The sequence below is a fragment of the Ochotona princeps genome, chromosome 27, assembly GCF_030435755.1.
Source record: "Ochotona princeps isolate mOchPri1 chromosome 27, mOchPri1.hap1, whole genome shotgun sequence".
Lineage (NCBI taxonomy): Eukaryota > Metazoa > Chordata > Mammalia > Lagomorpha > Ochotonidae > Ochotona > Ochotona princeps.
In genome coordinates this window covers 25495758-25515193 of record NC_080858.1, presented here as the reverse complement: position 1 = coordinate 25515193, position 19436 = coordinate 25495758, and the positions used below count along the sequence as shown (strand labels likewise).

The 19436-nt window shown below is 46.0% G+C and overlaps 1 protein-coding gene across 1 annotated transcript in view; it reads left to right on the top strand.

Annotated features, from left to right (window-relative positions):
* The window catches only part of YAF2 (YY1 associated factor 2), a 36719-nt gene extending 19534 nt beyond the window's left edge, over positions 1-17185 (top strand). The window contains exons 3-4 of the mRNA XM_058656129.1: positions 14340-14492; positions 15448-17185. Of these exons, the coding sequence (XP_058512112.1) occupies positions 14340-14492; positions 15448-15685 (391 nt within the window). The 3' untranslated portion in view covers positions 15686-17185. The remainder of the gene's footprint in view (positions 1-14339; positions 14493-15447) is intronic.
* The last annotated feature ends 2251 nt before the right edge of the window (positions 17186-19436 follow it).

Here is a 19436-nt window from a genome sequence, read left to right as displayed (position 1 = left end):
AATACTAACAGCCAGGACTGCTAGGATGCCGACACCCAGCAGGCCACCCAGCTGATCATTGCCTGACATACTCTATGTGTATGGCTGAATTGTGAGTAAATGGAAAATGGTCATTAAAGTTTTATTGATTTGCTTGTATTTTAAATTAGAAAGGTGGGGCCCGGCACAGTAGCCTAGTGGCTAAAGTCCTGGTGTTGGTATCCCGTATGGGCACCAGTTCGTGTCCCAGCTGCCCCACTTCCCACCCAGCTCCCTGCCTGTGGCCTGGAAAGCAGTTGAGGACAACCCAAAGCCTTGGGACCTGCACCCGCGTGGGAGACCTGGAGGAAGCTCCTGGCACCTGTTTTCACATCAGCTCAGCTCTGGCTGTTGCAGCCATCTGGGGAGTGAATCATCAGATGGAAAATCCTTCTGTCTCTCTTCTCTGTAGAACCTGCCTTTCCAATAAAAATAAAATAAAATAAACCTTTTAAAAAATTAGAAAGCCAGATTTACAGAGAGAAGGAGAGACAGAAAGATCTTCCATCTGCTGGTTCACACAATAACCTGTTTAAACCCAGGAGCCAAGAGCCAGGAGCCTCCCCCAGGTCTCCCACATGGATGCAGGGTCCCAAGGCTTTGGGCCATGCTCCACTGCTTTCCCATGCCACAGGCAGGGGGCTGGATAGGAAAAGAGCAGCTGGACAAGCAACTGGTGCCCATATGGGATGCTGGCGCTTGCAGGCTGAGGATTAACCAGTTGAACCATTGCTCCAGATATTTGTTTTAAAATTATGTAGTTGGGAGAGAATTCCAACCCACTGCTCCGCTCCCCAGTGCCTGCAGAGGTGAGGGCTGGCCTGAAGTCAGACTGTCTAGTGTGGTGCTAGGTCGGTTGAGCTGTCATGGCTGCCTCAAGGGTTCTACAGTGACAGCAAGGTGTGGACGCACAGCCAAGAGCCAACGCCAAGCCTTTCAGTGTGGGACCTGAACACCTGTTTAAGAAGGTTGTTTTTTAAATTCTCTTTGCATTTGAAAGAGACAGATGGAGAGAGGTCATTCCCCGAGCACTTAGGAGCCACTCCGTTCACTTCCTCTGTGCTCATGAGGAGTTAACCGAATTGGAAGTGTTGTAGCTAGGACTTGAACCAGGCACTGTAATCTACGTTACGACCATCCTCAGAGCTGCTCTGGATGGGAGCGTCTTCGCATGCTTCATAACCACTAGGTTACCGATTGCCTGGACAGATCATTATTTTACACTAATTGAGGAGTGGCAGCTGTATTAATGCTTTTAATCTGAAGTCTAATAGGTTCTTTGCCTGCCATTGTGACTCCCAAATTAGAATTCAGTGAAGTTGGACCTGGCGCGATGGCATAATGGTTAAAGTCCTCGCCTTACACATACCGGGATCCCATGTGGTCGTCAGTTCTAATCCCGGCAGCTCCACTTTCCATCCAGCTCTCTGCTTGTGGCCTGGGAAGGCAGTCGAGGATGACCCAAAGCCTTGGGACCGTGCACCCGTGTGGGAGACCCGGAAGAGCTCCTGGTTCCCAGCTTCGGATTGGCGCAGCTCCAGCCGTTGAGGCCACTTGGGATGGAAGATCTTCCTCTCTGTCTCTCCTCCTCTTTGTATATCTGACTTTGCAATAAAAATAAATCTTAAAAAAAAAGAATTCAGTGAAGTTTAGCAATAATGACTTGTTCAGAAAAGACAGATTTTGAATAGCTACTTATTTATGTAACAGCATTAAAAATGATCTTTCAGTGATATGGAGTAATTTAAAAACTGGTATTTCTGTATGCAAGAATATAGTTGCTGTCACAGTGAATGCGTGAAAATGAAGTAAGTTACTTTCTTTTCCTTTTGATGGTACCGGAAGTTTCTGTGAGGTTACAGTTAGCAGGTTGTTTCCAGACTGACTTTGGTGTGTGTATATAGTTGTCCGTGAAATCTGAAACCCTTTTCCCCGTAGCTTTCCGTGTAATAGTCACCTCAAATGCAATTCAGTAACCCTCTTACTCTGCTAGACAAGCGGAAGCTGGACCACTTACCAGTAACTGGAGTTCTCCTATTGGGTAATCTCCACAGATCCACACTCTGGAGTCTTGGGGATGCCTCGAGGACCAAGGGACCGTTGCAATGTCCAATTTGAGGAAGGTAAGCAAGTGCGCTGAAGCATGTCTCTGCCTCTCCCACACCTCTCTCCCCACTCTGACCTGTGCGTCTGTGCTGCCTGCCCCTCAGCTTCAGGACGCCGTCAGGAAGAGGCTCGGGCCGGGCGAGGCCGAGAGTGGATCTGTGAGGGCAAAGACCCAATAGGAGAACCCCAGGGCCCGGTAAGTGGTCTGCCCTCCCCGGACCGGGACGTCGCTCAGGTGTCTGCTCTCGGAAAGAATGGAAGTTGTCTGGAAGGCTTCTTCTGTGTGTGATAAGGATTGTGGGACTTGTCAGATGGTTGATGATAGAAATCGACACAGAAAACAGTGGGTTTAAAGTGTGGTGTTTACACAGTCCCGGTTTTTAAAAATTATGTTTACTAGCTTTTGGTAGATAATATAATAGGTCTACAGTAAGGCTGTATGTTGAATTCTTTCATAAATGTTTTTATGGTGGTGGTTTTAGTGGAACAAATACTAGAGCTATAGAATTTGTATTCCAAATTTTGTGGGCTTCTCTTAGCATATCTGTGCTGGACAGAAAGGGCAGTTTGAAAGTACCTCTTCATGATAAAGTTTTCAGTGTACCAACTTTTAGCTTCATTGAAGGTACACTGAAAAAATAGTTTAGACTATAGTGCAGTAATATTTACCACTTCCCTATTTGTGGTGGGCGTGTTTACTGTTGTGAGGTGTGGGATAATGGGCTCAGGTTCAGCTCTCTGGTCTGTAGACATCAGATAATGCATTGAGTCGGCCTGTCGGTGTGAAGATCGGGCGCCTGTGTGCTGAGTCGGCCTGTCGGTGTGAGGGTCGCGGTGTCTGTGTGTTGAGTCGGCCTGTCGGTGTGAGGATGGTGGGTTCTTGTTTTTCTCTCACTCCTTGGACATTGCCATCATCCCATTACTACAACTGGCTTTTTAAATTTTTTTTATGTGCTGCCGAAGTGAGCACTGCAGTCCCACCTTTAGAAGGGCAGTTGTAACAGGGGCGTCTACAGTGGTACTCCGTGACTGCTGTTGTGTAACGTTCTCGCTTGCTTCCTGGGGGTTGGAGGCTCTCACAGCCGGTCCCGTCACCCCCACCAAGCATTGATCTCTTTACTTTGGAACGTTTGGTTTGGCAGGGATGGCTGCCGTTTGTGTGCTTTGGTTTCTGGTTTCCCATTTTCTTGTTCTGTCCCTTCTTTCAGTATGGTTATGCCAGCCTCTTCATCAGGCCAGCTTCGGCAGAGAGTGGGCTGTCTGTGAGGTTGTGTACGTGTGTACTTTGTGCAGTCCCCAGCAGCCTGATGCTTGCTCTGCGCAGTGGTGCTTACAGTTATCTGTAGACAGTTTAGACTTCCATACTACCTCCAGGTTGCATTGCTCATTTAAACATGTGTGTATAACTCTCAAGCTTGTATATTCTTTGAAAGCAAGGGTAGAATTTTATATTTTTTAAAGGATTATTTAATTTTTAGATTTTTTATTGGAAAGTCAGAATTACAGAGAGAATGAGAGACACGAAGATTTTTTTTTTTTTGTCCACTGATTCATTCCCCAAGCTGCCACAACAGCCAGAGCTGTGCCGATCTGAAGCAAGGAGCCTCTTCCAGGTCTCCCATGGGGGTGCAGGATCCAAAAGCTTTGGGCTTCCCTGATTGCTTTCCCAGGCCACAAGCGGGGAGCTAGATGGGAAGTGGAGCAGCTGGGACATGAACTGGCACCCATATGGGATCCCAGTGTGTGCAAGCTGAGGATTTTAGCCACTAGGGTTTAGCCACTATGGCCCTGGTCCAATTCTATGGTTTTAAAAATTCCTACTCGAGGTCCTGGCATGAAAGCCTGGTGGCTAAATCAGTGGGCAGAAGATGTTTCTCTCAGTTTTTCCTTCTTGTTATATCTGTCTTTTCAATAAAAATACATAAATCTTAAAAAAAATTCTTATTCTATTTCAAACATCAGTGACTGAAATTAAATTATACCCATGGAAGTATCAATTTTTCATGTAGATTTCTGAGTGTACTTAAATCAGTTTTTTCATTTGTGGAACAGGCCTTTCTTGCCTCATAAGTGCCGTTGCACTATATTATTTTTATCAAAGCAGTGCTTTTCCCTTAGATGCTGGTGGGGGGCAGATGCTGTGATGCACTCGGCGAACTGCTGCCTGGGCCTCCTGTGTCCTTGTGTTTCCTGACCGCCTCCTGCTGGGAGCTAGGAGGCAGCAGGTGGTGCGGAGTGTTTGAGCAAGACTGATGGAGTTCTGAGCTCCTGGCTGTGACCTTGCCCAGTCCAGCTGTATTGGAGATTTGGGGAAAGAACTAGCAGCTGTGACAGCTCCTTCTCCCTTTGTTCCTCTCTCTTTGCAGTAACAGAAAAATAAAATTTTGAAATTTTAAGATGATTCAGTGAAATTCTAGTTACTTAATATATACTATGAACTTGTGTGACAGAAAGGGAGTATAGTTTGAAGAGTGTTAATTGGAATGGCTTACACTTTAAGATGATTCATTTTCAGCTTGTGTTTTCTAGTATAGGTTACTTTTATCTGAAAGGCCAGTTTACAGAGAGGGAGAGAGGGAGAGAAAGAGAGAGAGAGAGAGAGGGAGGGAGAGGAAGAGAGAGAGAGAGAGGAAGAGAGAGAGAGGAAGGGAGGGAGGGGTGGGGAGAGAGAGAGGGTGGGGAGAGAGAGAGGTGGGGGAGAGAGGAAGAGAGAGAGAGGTGGGGGAGAGGGAGAGAGAAAGAGAGAGGGGGTGGGGGAGGGGGGATTGGGGAGAGGGAGAGAGAGAGAGAATCTTCCATCTGCTGGTTAACTACCCAGGTGGCCGTAATCACCATGGCTGAGTCGATCTGAAGCCAGGGACTGGGAGCTTCCTCCTTCTTCTGGTCTCCCACATGGGCACAAGGGCCCCTTCTGAGCCGTCCTCCTCTGCCTTCTCAGGCCACCCGTAGGGAGCTGGATCAGAAGTGGAGCAAGCAGCTGGAAGTGAAACTGCCATCCATGTGGGATGTTAGCACTTGTAGGCACTGGCCTCAGAAACGCTTGTTTTCAAGAATATTTGTTTGATGAAGCGGTAAATGGAGTCTGATATAAGAACATGGAAGGAGGAAAATGCTCTTTGATGGATCAATTGTCATTTTAAGATTTTTTTTTTTTGATTTTTGACTTTTATTGGAAAGACAGGTCAGATTTATTGAGAGGAGAGACAGTGATGTCTTCATCTGCTGGTTCACTTCCTGAATGGCAGCAGTGGCTAGAACTGAGCTGGTTGGAAGCCGAGAGTTTCATCCAGTCTCCCACGTGGGTGCAAAGTCCCAGGGCTTTGGGCCATCCTCTCCTGTTCTCCTGGCGCCATGAGCGGGGAGCTGGATGGGACGTGGAGCATCTGGGACATGAACTGGTGCCCATATGGGATCCCAGCTCATGCAAGTGAGGCTTTAGCCAAGATGACTATCGTCTTTAAGTAGCGCACCAGTTCAGATGGTGTCGTCAGAGAAACGAAGATACAGAACATCGCATGAGCTGAGGTAAGCACTAGTTTTGAATGTGCTGATACATATCTGTGTGGCTCTCATGGCTTCTTTGGCATCGTGATGTTATAGTGATCCTGAGGATGCCCTAGTTCTTGGGAGATACGTGCTGACATATTCAAAAGTAAAGGGTCGTAATGAATCCAGCAGTGGGTTCAGGAAAAAAGCTATGGTGTATATCTGCATATGTGAAGGGAGAAGCAAGGCGCCATCAAGCCAGTGTGGTGAAGGTTACGCATCTAGAATTCACCTGAGAGGTATGTGGGTATTCATTTGCTTGCAACGGTTCTGTGGCTTTGAAATTAGGAAAACGAAACAAAACAAAAATCAGGGAATAAGCTATTTTAAAAAGCACCATATTGTGCTTTTGTTTCTGTAATATCAGAGTGAGGATAAAAGAACTTGATCTTTCCATGTCTTAACGCAGGCAGGCCCAGCAGAGTAGCATTTGGCAGAACAGCAGCCCCATGAACTCCTCAGGAAGCAACTTCATTGTTCACGAAAGAAGAACTAATTTATAATAGAGGCCTGTGCAAGGAACATTTCATCCGCGGGTGTTTTAACCTGAAGTCTCTCTAGTTCCTTTTATGATTAAGACATTTCTCATGATTGAACCATTATTTAAGAATAAACATATACAAATATTTAACCAGTTGAAATCTAGGAAATGAAAAATGCTATCATTGCTCCAAATGTGGATAAAACCAATCAGACATAGTCGAGAAGTTTTTGATTTGGAGCTAAAATGGGAGTTCTTCCAGAATGGCCCAGGGAGATGAGAAGGGAAAGACTGGGATGCCTTAGCCGGTGTGCTGAGCAGCTGCAGCGCAGGCGTGGTTGGAGTTTCAGAAGAGAATACAGAATGTGGCCGAGAAATGGTGCTGAGGAGGAGATGAGTGAGAATGTTCAGTGACTGAAAACAGTGCGGGCAGGTGTATGGCGTGGAGTCTTTAGCACCTGCTTGGGATGGCTGTGTCCCATAGCAGAATGCCCAGGTTCAATTCCCGTCTGTTTCTGATCCCAGCTTCCTGGTAATGCCACCCTGGGATCCATCCGCGTAGCCATCCGCGTGGGTGTTCCCCACAACTGTCTTGTCCTGGCTTTGCCATGACCTGCCCAACTGCCGGAAGTGTTCAGGGTAGGAACTGGTAGATGGAAGAGAGTCCCATCTGTGTGCCGCAGGACATTGGAGTGACCTGGAGTAACACAACGAAAGGAAAGGAATTGCAACTTCTGGTTTATGCTGTTTGTGTTCTTCAACATTGAAATAATTATAGATAAATGGTTTTTGTTCCTAAATTGGACCCAGTTTTAGTGTTTGATTTCCTTTTTGAGCAGTTTTACTTATAAACATTGGTATTTCATGTTTTTTTCTTGACATCTTCAAAGTAAAAGCAGAGAATTGACATGGTTTATGCAATTCTCATTTGGATATTTTGGGGAATTTTATAGATCTAGCAGTATAATTATTGATTTTATTATACCTTGAAATAGTTTATTTTTATCATCCTTGGAATTATTTAATATTTACCAATCATTTATTCCCAACAGTATAAAAGAGACCAAAATAATAAAAAATCATAATCACTTAAAAAGCTGATAAAATTTTTAAATTGTATCAATTTTTAGCTTTCATTGACATGTAAGAATTCAAGTTTTCACCGTCTGCCCATGACAAAGAGGAGAAAAGTGATCTGACATTATCTCATAGCTGCTGGGCCAGTCAGATGAACACAGAGGCTGGTAGCTGTCAGCTTGTGCTGATGCTGGGAATGATGCGTGAGGAAGAGCCGGCACTGTCCTGCAGGTGAAGCACCCTGGCACAGTTCTTCCCACAGATGTGTCTGTGACCAGAAGGCATGTGGTTTGTCACAGGTTGCTGTGGCACAGGAAGGGTATTTTATGCAATGCTCTGCAACAAGAACTCAGGTCACCTTAAGGGTATGTGGTGAGATTTTTCTTTTTTCTGTACTTGATACAAAACTTTGCCTGAGCTGGTTACGTCATGAATAGATGCTGAGCACATCTGTGGACATTCCCAAAAAATGTAAATGTTAATTTTGGAAGAAAAACAAAATTGACTTCTGTTCAAAAAATTGTGAGCCACTGGGCCCGGTACGTTGGCCTAGTGGCTTAAGTCCTCGCCTTGAACGTGCTGGGATCCCATATGAGCGCTGGTTCTAATCCCGGCAGCTCCACTTCCCATCCAGCTCCCTGCTTGTAGCCTGGGAAAGCAGTTGAGGACGGCCCAGGACCTTGGGACCCTGTACCTGTGTGGGAGACCTGGAGGAAGCTCCTGGCTCCTGGCTTTGGATCGGCATAGCACCAGCCATTGCGCTCACTTGGGGAGTGAACCATCAGACAGGAGATCTTCCTGTCTATGTCTCCTCCTCTCTGTATTTCTGACTTTGTAATAAAAATTAATAAATCCTTAAAAAATATTATGAGCCATCAAAGTTTTAAAAGTAAAGTGTTTGATGGCTGCAGTGCAAGGGCAGGTGGAAGCGAGCAGACTACAGTGCGTCAGGAGCTGGAGTCGCTGCCGTGTGCAACTCGAGGACCAAATGATTGTGCGATGAAAGCAGGGTTACTGCAGGTTAGGGTCAGTACAGCTTTAATGAGGTTGTTTTACTCTTTCATTATTTTTGCTTCTCTACAGAAGGTAGACTAGGGCGACTTACAGTGTATAAAGACTCAGGGGCACGCGTAGAGATGTCTGTTCTTTCTCGGTGTGCTGAGAAATTCAACTTGAATGAAAGTCCTCCTTATGTGTGTTCACATCATATCTCACAGCCTCCTTCTTACTGCTTGCACAAATGTTGCTGTAACTTATATTCATGCGATCTCTGTCTGAGGACGGGAACCATGACTTTTCAGGGCTGAAGTCCAGCACCTTACCTCATACCTGACACACATACAGGATTAAGGGATTTGTCAAAACAGCTGGCTTCTGGCAAGCTCTGTCCTTGGGTGGGTGTCTGACATTGTTAAGACACTGATGAAGGTGCCTGTGTCCAGGGATGGTGTTGTGGTACAGCAAGTTCAGCTTGGAACAACAGCAGCCCAAACTAGAGTGCCAGTTGGAGTGTCAGCACTCTGCTTCTCGGCTCATGTTCTGATGTGCCTGGGAGGTGGCAGGTGATGCATTAATTGTTTGGGTGTGCAAGGCCAACATGCGGTTCCTAGCTCCTGTTTGCAGGCTGCCTCAGCCCAGCTCTCATTGCCAGTGAATGGAAGATCTCACTTTCCTTCTGTCACTTTGCTTTTCAAGTAAATAAATCTTAAAAACAAAATTCCCCCGTCCCTTGTCTAGAGTACCTGGGTTTGACACTGGGTCTGGCTCCGAATTACTCACCTCCTACCAGCATGTTTCTGGGAGGCCAGGGTGTATGCAGTGCACTGGGAAGACCAGCCTGCAGTTGCTGGCGCCCAGTTCTGGGCTGGCCCAGCTCTGTCCATCCTGGACATTTGGGAAATGAACCAGTGGATGGCTTCATATCTGACTGTCTCTTAGGCGCTCTGTCTTCTTCTCGATTGAATAAGCTGTCCTCAGTGAGATGTTTAGGCTTTTTAGCAGTAGGTCAACAGAGTCACAATAGGATTGGGTTTAGTCAGCCTTTTGACTTCACTGAGACGCCATCTGTTGCTTCAGCTCGCCATGTACTGCTGTGTCCATGAGATTACTTTCTGGACTGTGAGTGGTAATCAGTGTCTGTAATCTTTTCCGAAAAGAATCGGTTCTCTAATTGGGCTCTTGAATCTGTGTTGCTTGTCTAACTTGACAGAGTTAAACTGTGATGAGATCGGCCTAGCTTAAAGCATTATTTTTACAATGTGTAGTACATGGAATTTTTGTTGGTGGGATAGACAGAAGATATAGTTTAACATTTCATGTATCCAGCCCATATACATTGGCTTTTTACCCATGTGGAAGCTTCTAAAAACATTTTACTCAGGAATCCACATTAACTGGTTGTTGAAATCCTCACCCCTAGTTTTTATTTATTTATTTATTTTAAAAAGATTGACTTATTTGAAAGACAGAGATGGAATGGAGTGGGAAGAAGCGATCTGTCCCCTGCTCACTCCCGGAATGGCTGTAATGGCTACAGTTGATGCTGAAGTCAGGATCTAGGCCCTGTGGACCCCCAGGTGGGCGGCAAGGACCCTTGTTCTGCACCCATCTCACGCTGCCTTCCCGGGTGCATTAGCAGCAAGCTGGATTGGGAAGGGAGCAGCCAGGCCTTGAAACCTCTCTGATGGGGAAATCGGCATTGTATGGCTTGAAGCGCCAAACTCTGCCCAGCTCTCGCAGGCAAGTCCCTTTGCCTCACCCTCCCCCCCCGTTTTCTCCTCACCCTTCCCCTTCCTTCCTTCTCTCCTGCCTTCCCCCCACCCCACCACTTAGGCATGATTATGTCTGTTTTGTGCTTTCTCTCCAAAGGTGTACCTGGCAGATCATTTCAGGGTTGCCCACCAGTCATAATGGAGTGCAAATCAGCCTAATCCTTGTTAAAATAAGAGAATGCAATGGCTGTGCAGCACTCATTTAGCAGAACCTAAGATAACAAGGTTAATAGATATAACTAAAGTAAAGAAAAACATTTATGAAAGCAAGGAAGAACCAGTATGAGATATTTTTGATAAATAAAAATAACAAAACTGGCAGCTGCCAGCAGGAGGTACAGAGATGATGTGGCTGCTGTCAGACCGTTGTCCCTCTCTCGCTTTGGCATCCTTGCCAGCTTTCCTGATCCCTCGCAGGGTCCACGACCCACGGTGTCCACAGTCAGGTCCACGCGGCCCTCCTACAAAAGGTGGTTCTCTCTTGGCTTGCCACCAAGCTCTGGCCTCCCGCCTTGCTGTCCATTTACCCCTCTCCTGGAACTCTGCCCTGGGTGAAGGTTGTGCGCACTCAGTCCCCTCCACCAGCTCCATGCTAGGGCCTGCCTTCTGCGGCCGGGCCAGTCTTGCAGCTTGTCTCCTGCTCAGTTTCCCCTGACCAGTCCAATGAGTCCTTTCCTGTTTGAGAGTGTTTATGATAGATAACTTCATTCTCACCACCGAGAGATCACTTAGAAGAATTCTTGATTCCTAACTTACTTAAAACTAAATCCTCCGTTGAACTTGAGCCCACATAGTTTTTTTTAAGACTTTTTTATTTTTATTGGAAAGTCAGATATACAAAGAGGAGGAGAGACAGAGAGGATGATCTTCTATTCTTTGATTCACTCCCCAAGTGGCCGGAGCTGAGCTGGTCTGAAGCCAGAAGCCTCTTCCGGGCCTCCCACATGGGTGCAGGGTTCCAGGGCTTTGAGCCATCCTCAGTGGCTTTCCCAGGCCACAGAGAGAGAGCTGGTTGGGAAGAGGCATAGCCAGGACATGAACAAGCACCCATATGGGATCTTGGTGCGTGCAAAGTGAGGATTTAGACGCTAGGCCCCTGTGCTGGGCCTGAGCCCTTGTAGTTTCATATGGTAAATCAAACTGCTAACCTACTTCCATTTCCAGATTTACGAACAAAACAAAGGAGAAAGTGATGCTAAGGAGAGGTGGGGCGGAACAGCAGCTTGGTGGCAGCTGTGTTGTAGGAGTCGAGGGTGGGCCTTGGGCTTTCCCTTCTTACATGCAAGTGGGTGTGTGGCGTTGAGCAGTAGCATCTTGTCCTGGCTGGTCCTGACTTGGAGGCCATTGCTGAAGGGTGGGCATGCCTGGTCATGCTGAAGGCAACATCCTGCATTCCAGAACGTGGCAGGTCTTGAAAGCCTGGAGGAATGTTCATTTTTACTTTAAAAATGTGCTTTTACTGACAAAAGCAAATGCCAGTAAATTTTATACATCTAAAGTTAGTTGTTATAGCCATGAGATAACTTACTAATTCGTAGAAACTTCAGGGTTTCTATTCTAGTTTAAAAGGTGCAATTTAAATATTTGCCACTTTCGTATAATTTGGTTTAATTTGATAACAGTTTTGTAAATCCATTTTGCCTGAAGTTTTGAGGTGGCAGGAGTGACAGAACCAAGAGGAGTGAGTGGCACTGGCGGAGTCGTGGAGTTATGGAGGGCAGACTCAAACTGCCGTTGTGGGAGGAGACTGCAGTGACTCAGCTGGGTTTCACGTCTCGGAGCGGCTGCTGTCATTCATCAGGCACCAGCCTGCACAGACCTTTGTCATCTTGCCACAGCTTGGAGCTTGCTTACTCCCTCTAATCCAACGCATTGAAGAGAGAAGTGAAGTTCTGGGGTGCTTTGTTTTCTTCCCATTGTTCCCTGGAGTGAGTAGTTGGCTCTGGCCTGAGCATAGAGGCCAGTTGCAGCTCTTTTGTTAACAAACTTCTCCTTCGTTAACCCTGAAGAGCCTCAGCCATTTGTTCCACAGCAAAGCTCCTTGGCTGTCTGGTGACGGGTCAGCGCTGTGCCAGGTTGGCTGTCTGGTGACCGGTCAGTGCTGTGCTGGGTTGGCTGTCTGGTGATGGTTAGCTCTGTGCCGGGTTGGCTGTCTGGTGATGGTCAGTTCTGTGCCGGGTTGGCTATCTGGTGACCGGTCAGTGCTGTGCTGGGTTGGCTGTCTAGTGATGGTCAGCTCTGTGCCGGGTTGGCTGTCTGGTGACGGGTCAGTGCTGTGCCGGGTGCTAGGGCTCATATTGCTGCTGATAAGAGGAAGCCAGAAACAGCAGAGCCCATTCTCACACTCCCTGTGTCCCCAGAGAATGTGCTAACATCGCACACTCTGGTTTCGCTTTGTGTTTGAGTTGCTGCCATATTCTGTCTGGGCGAATTCATCACAGTGCTGTGCACTGGGTGGCTTTTCTAGTTTGGACAGAGGGACACAGGTGAGGTCCGGGTGCCTGTGAAAGCCCTGGCGGTCGTCTGGGGCTTGGCCCCAGTCATGCAGGCTCCCCTTCCCATCATGTTGGTGACTAGGTTTCAGCACAGAACTTGCGGGAGGGCAGTCACACTAAAGCTTTCTGGATGGCGTGTTAGCTGTACGAGAGGGCAAGGATGTTCGGCAGGTTGGAGTGAGGGGGGCCCTCGATTCTGCCTTCGCAGGCCATGCTGCTGACACAACCCTCACCCAGAGGACCTTTCTGCTCCAGGCCGAGGCCTTGATCTCTGTAGAATCCACACGTGCCTTTCTTCAGGACCTCCATGATTTCTGTGTAAATCAGACGCCTTGCTCTCATTGTGAGGTTCCTTCACACCTGTCCAGCCTTCCTTTTTTCACTCTCTGTATCCCTCCTCTTCATGTTACATTTATTCTGCAATAGCACGCGTATCCCCCACGTGTCTTCAGTGCCTATCGCTGGGCTGCAGCCCACCGCCTGCGTGTCAGAGCCTGGGGCAGGGCTGAGCCAGCTAAGCGCTCCCTCCTTGTGAGCTGAGGCGCTCTGCCTCAATGTGTTTTTAAAGCTCATTTTCTTAGCACATTCAGCCATTATGTGTCTATGTATGTGTTTAAAATTATAATTTATTTGGAAGGCAGAGATCAAGATCTCATTCCGCCACAGCTGGAAAAGCCAGACCAAAGCCAGATCCTGTCATTGATGTAGATGGCAGAGACCCAGCTGCTCGAGCCCTGACCTGCTGCCCGCCAGGTCCACATCAGTGGGAGGCTGAAGCGGAGAACATAGCGGTGTGAAGTGCGGGCACCTTAAGCAGTGTTCTAACCACTGTGCCAGTCGCCTGCCCTAGTTACCTTGTTTTTACTATGACACTTGATTTGTGTAACTTTAACCCTGATTTCTCAGTCTTTCCCTGGCTGTCCTCCAGTGTTTCAGATGGTACGGACTCTGGGAAGAGTGCATCCTCTGTCTCGGGAGACTCGTTTGGCCCACTGTTTGCAATTTCCGGCCTTCAAGTGCTGAATCTCAGATTATGCAATATTTTCTTATTATTTTCTATTTTGTGTTGCTGTAGAAACACACACAACACACAGTTTTTCTTTTTTGCTCAGGATTTTCCAGCAAAAAAGCTGGCGATGTTTGTAGCCCAACACTGAAGCTGTATTTCGTCTTACTCTCCTCATTTACCTCTTTTCTCATTTCTTCCTGAAGCTGGAGGGGTCTTGACTTTGGCCACTAGGGGAACCCTTGCACGGGGAGAAGCCTAAAGGAGACGTGGGGCGGTACTTGCGTTGTCTGTGCTGCTGCTGTGGAAGATTGCCACTAAGCCAGCCCAGGTCTGCAGGGCGGCGTGAGCGGGTGCTCTCAGGGGACCCAGCAGGTCCTCAGCGAGGCTCCGGCAAGGAGGACCTTCAAGGATGTCAGCAGGAAGGAGAGAGGGATTTTTATACTCAGTAAATATTATTAAATGACTCAAGGATTTTAAAAGAAAGATCAAATAGCCATTGTCACAAATGGTTAGACATTTCCTCATTAGGAGGAGGCTGAGTCAAAATGCTATATTAGTGTAAACTTTGGGGTTTAATTGGTAGAACTTGCTTGTTTATGTGTGCCTTCCTGTGAGCATTTGATGCACACTTTAAAAAAAATGGCATGTGTTGATTTATGTCGTGGCGTTCTGTTTTGACTATAAATTTTAACTGTTATCACAGTTCTACTCTTGTTGTACAGGATCTTCTAAATTGGGTGTCTTGTCCTTGAAAATCACCGTCACATGTGTCCTGCTAGCGTGATGGGTTCACATTCCTGGGTCACAGTTTAACGTTCTTCTTCGCCTGCGCGCAGGAAGCCCCGGCCCGTCTCCCAGCTGGCTGCGCAGCAGGCCACGCAGCAGTTTGCACCTCCTGCACAGTCCAAGAAAGAGAGGAGAGAGAAAGCAGAGAAAGAAAAAAGCGAAAAGGAGACAACTAGCAAAAAGAACAGTCACAAGAAAACCAGGTAAATCTGAAGTGGTTTTATCTTTATTTTTCAAGTTTATTTTTAACTTTTAAAGATTGTTTTTCATTGGAAAGGTAGATTTACAGAGAAGGAGACAGACAGAAAGATCTCCCACCCACTACTTCATTCCCCAAATAACCACAATGGCCGGAGCTGAGCCAATCTGAAGCCAGGAGCCGGGAGCTTCCTCCAGTCTCCCACACAGTGCTGGGTCCCAAAGACTTGGGCCGTCCTCAGCAGCTCTCCCAGGCCACAGGCAGGGAGCTGGGTGCGAAGTGGAGCAACCAGGGCATGAACTGGTGCCCTTATGAGATCTTGATGCCTCCAAGAGGAGGATTAGCTAATTGGGCCATCACACCAAGCCTAAGTGTTTCATAGAATTCTTGTACTTTATGTACGCATGCACACATAGTGGGAGTGAACCATCTCGCCACTTGGGTTGCTAAGTGTTGTGACAGTTCTTCCTGATTGGAAATTGAACACAGAGGCTGTGAACATCAGCTTAACTTTTCTGTTTTCTTCACAAAAAAGAACTCCTTGATATCCATCAGTATTCTGCACCCTGGACAGTAGTGTACATGGGCCGTCGGGGCCGGAATGCTGCCCCCTCGAGGCTGCCCGTGGGTCGGGTCTGGAGTGGTCCAGCCTCAGCTTCCGCCTCTTCCTCCATTGTGGCATCCCCAGCCTGCCGCACAGACACGAGGGACTGCATGTGCAGCCCGCCAGGAGCTCGTTGACTTGTTCTCTTGTGTTGAAGAAGGTTTGTGAGCAATTGGTTGATTAATGTTAGCAATTTGAAACATTTAATGATATTTTTATGGTTGGTTACATTACATGTGAGTCGTTTTAAACAGAAGCCTCCATTTGTTCGCTTTCGTCTAGTTCTTAATTTATTATGTGCTTAGAAATTGGATAGAGAAGAGCTAGTTTACAATATGATCATTTTTGTGTTCAGGCCCAGATTGAAAAATGTGGACCGGAGTAGTGCCCAGCATTTGGAAGTGACCGTGGGCGATCTGACGGTCATCATTACAGACTTTAAAGAGAAAACCAAGCCGCCGGCTGCGTCCAGTGCTGCCTCTGCAGACGCGCACAGCCAGAGCGGCTCGAGCTCCGACAACACGGAGAGAGGGCTGTCCAGGTCTTCCTCGCCCCGAGGGGAAGCCTCCTCACTCAACGGAGAATCTCACTGAAGGCTCAGCACTTGTCCTGTCCTGCAGATGCGGAGGATGCCAAGAGGCACCACGTTTTCATGACACCGTGTTCATGCACAGTCCGTAATCTGAGTGTGACACAAAATGGAAATCTGTTAGAGTTTGTCAGTTTGTTGCAGTCTTCCAAGACTTCACATTTCCATCTCTGCAGTTAAGTGCCGTGAGGATGTGGTCGGACAACTCCTTATGCAGTGTTATTGGTAAATTTATTCTCACTTTTAGTTTAGTGAATTCTAACACATAATTCTTGAATTCTCTACTATTGGCATGTAACGAATTTAAATTTTTTATAACATAGTGCAAGCTGCCTAAATATGTATTACTTGAAAATTGTGAGACAAATAGTTATATGTGTACAAGTCAAAGATCAACTTAACCAACTATTGCTACAACAGGATTTTCTTAATGGCTCTTCTCTTAAATACACCTGCTGGTACTTGGTGTGGTTAAATAGGAAAACTTATTAAATAAAGAATTTGTATGAACATTTGCCAATGTTTTTGACACATTTTACTAAATTATTGTTCCTGAATTATGTTTCTGGCTTTATGTTTTTTGTTTGTTTTGCTTATTTTTCAAAACATTCATTTATTGTAATGTTTACTAGCAGACTAGTAAACAATAAAGCATCGATTATTTCGCTTTGTGATTCAGGCTTAGTGCTGTTGTCATTGAACACTGGTATTTTCTGTATTATATAAAACATTAAAATTGAAGTAATCATAATAACTTGGCAAAACAGAAAATAAAATAGTCTTGCCATATTTTGAAAGCTGCAATTTTGGGAAAGCTTTAACTTGGTGATAATTCTATCATTGTACACTTGCCCCAGACTCACCAGGGTCACAGAAGCACGAGTCTAGTACAGAAATGGGGACTGCCGCCCAGAACTGCAAAGAAAGACTGTTGGATCAGTCCAGTTGGCTTCTCAGTGAGTCTGACAGCTCTTAGGAAGGTCACAGAATCCCACTTTCAGATCCAGCTGCCAATTTCTACATTTATCACTACGCTGAAACAGAGCAGTAGTGAGAGCCCCAATCACTCTTATGTAAAATTACCAATAAAATATTTTTATGACTACAGATTTTTGCTTTTTTGTTTACAACTAAGTGAGGGTTTTTTATGTTGTACTTGCAAATCCAACCTGGAAACCACACGGTTCTTAAATTCTTCTAGGGTCTCCTACTTTTTAAAAATCTTTTGTTCAATATATGTTCATCTATGGGAGACTTCTGAAATACAAATGAACTTAAGATATAACTTGATATAAAATATCATTTAAAATCCATGATAACATTTCAAGAAAAAAATAAAGCTGTAGACCCTGGCACTTGTGATCTTTGGTGGTTTCGCGTGGCGATGTAATTTTCTGTTTAATTACAGTACTTTTTACGGGCACAATGGTACTGTGTTTTTTTTGTAAGATGCTAGTTGTGAAATACAGTTAATTGCATACAGTAAAAGTCTGTGATTAAAACATTTATATACCTCATTCTTTAGTTGTGTTAAATGAAAAATTAAAAATTGTGTTTACTTAAGATACTCCAGTGGAATACCAACCCACCGGTTGAGTTATGTTCTTTTAAAACATGAGTTTTTTTTGGTGTTACTCGTTTTCTTGTTTCAGATGTTTTATATATTTGTTTGGTGATAGTAAAAATTAAAAGTTAATGTAATGGGGAGAATATTCTAATTTTCAAGTCAAAGTTAAATGCTTGCCAGGTATTGCACCTGGTGAGGAGCAGGTGACTGGCAGGGCGTTCAGGACTTGTCGGAGCTGGCCACGGGAGAGAAGCGCCTGCTGGAAAATGGGCATGGCTTGGGCGAGGCATGATGACCTGTACGGACATGAAGGTGGGAACAGATCTTCATCACAGACACTCACCCATGCCTCTAACTAGGATAAGAATCCTGTCTGACCCTAGGATGTCGGGAGCGAATGTCCGTCCCATGAATTTCCTAATTACTGCGTTGTTTTTACTAAGCGTGAACCTTCACTGTTCTTACCGGTAAGATTTCTTTATGAGGGTTTCTGTGACCTTTTGTAGGACCCAAGGAAAGGGTATGTTTCATAGGAAGTATTGGACAGGAGTGTGGTGTAGAACAGTGTTCTGTTGTCCAGTGTCAGGTGTAGGCTCTGTTCCCAGAAAAAACTCTTTCCATAATATAGAACTCTGGGCTGGCACTGTGGCCCAGAGGGAGAAGCCCCTGTCTGTGACCCTGGCATCCCATATGGGCACAAGTTTGAGTTCCCGCTGCTCCTTATCCAACTGCATGCCAACGGCCTGGGAAAACATGAGAAGGTGATCCGAGTCTTTGGTCCTCCTCGTCCACGTGGGAGACCTGGGTGGAGCTCCCACTCTGGTCTTCAGCTCCGCTCAGCCCTCATCTCTGTGGCTCTCTGGGAGTGACCCAGATGGAAGATCTCCTCTCTGGCATTGACATTCAAATAAATACATCTTTATAGAGATAAAAAGGAAGCTAGTGGTACTGCACTGTGGGACTAGAACAATGGGCAGAGATGACTGGTATGGAATTTAGTTTTTCTTTTTTTAAGTCATAAGTTGCCTTCACTTGCTTGCAGATCACACTGCTCTACCATGCTAGGAACGCAGCCCCAGCTACTGGAAATGCTTATACCAATGTTAAAGTGCAAGAGGTGCAGAGCCTGGCTTGGGGTACATGTTCAGCACTGCTTCATGAATGTCAAGTATGGTTTCAGCAGCAGGTTCCTCTTAACCACATTCCTTTCAGAGATAAAGCTGATGTTTTTCAGAGCTTATTATAAAACACAGTGAATCACACAAGAAGACACGGTAAACCTTGTATCACACAAAGTTGACTTTAGAGTTTTTGTTAGATGCTTTCCTAAAATGTTAGTGATCGTGATACACAAAATGAGGATAATGAAAAGGAAAACACTTGGCTTTTCCAAGTTGATTGCATACTAACCTTGAAACAAAAATCTTTATTGCCTAAAGTATAATGTAGCTTCTGCATACAAAATGCTGTCACTAAGAAGCTTTAATGTTCCTAGCCCTTTATTTTGCTTTCCTGGTCTGCCACCTGCCAGTTTTAGGGAGTCTTAACTTGCTGACACAGGGTTTGAAGTGTCAGTCAGTCCACTGGTAGACATTGCTATGCTGTGTCCAGGACCATCGTGCTGTGGCTTCTTAACAGGCACACGCTGTCCCCACTCCCACTTACCCAGGCCTGCAACAGTGAGCGTAGAAAAAAAATCCAGGCCCATTATTACTGCCAAACAGCTGAGCAGGATGGAAAGAGAGTTATAGGATGTGACGGGTCATTTTTCAAAAGCAGAAGGACAAGAATACCCAAGGGCAAGGAAGGCTACTCCTTGGAAACAGAACACGTGGACGCCAGGACAGCCCCTGGGGGTGAGTCACGGGGGTAGGGGGACAGCACAACCTGTGGTCCGAGGACATGTCACACACACAGCACAGCGACTTGGCTGTTGTCTACATCAGGCTGTTCACCAGGGCAGAGAACTGTCTCACAGTTCTCTTTAAGAAATGGCATTCGTAAAATTAGTAAGTATATAAATTTTTTTTTTTTTAAAAAGTGACACTCATGGGCCTGGCACAGTAGCCTAACAGCTAAAGTCCTTGCCTCTGACATGCCGGGATCCCATATAGGCACCAGTTCTAATCCTGCCAGCCCTATACCCATCCAGCTCCCTGCTTGTGACCTGGGAAAGCAGTCGAGGACG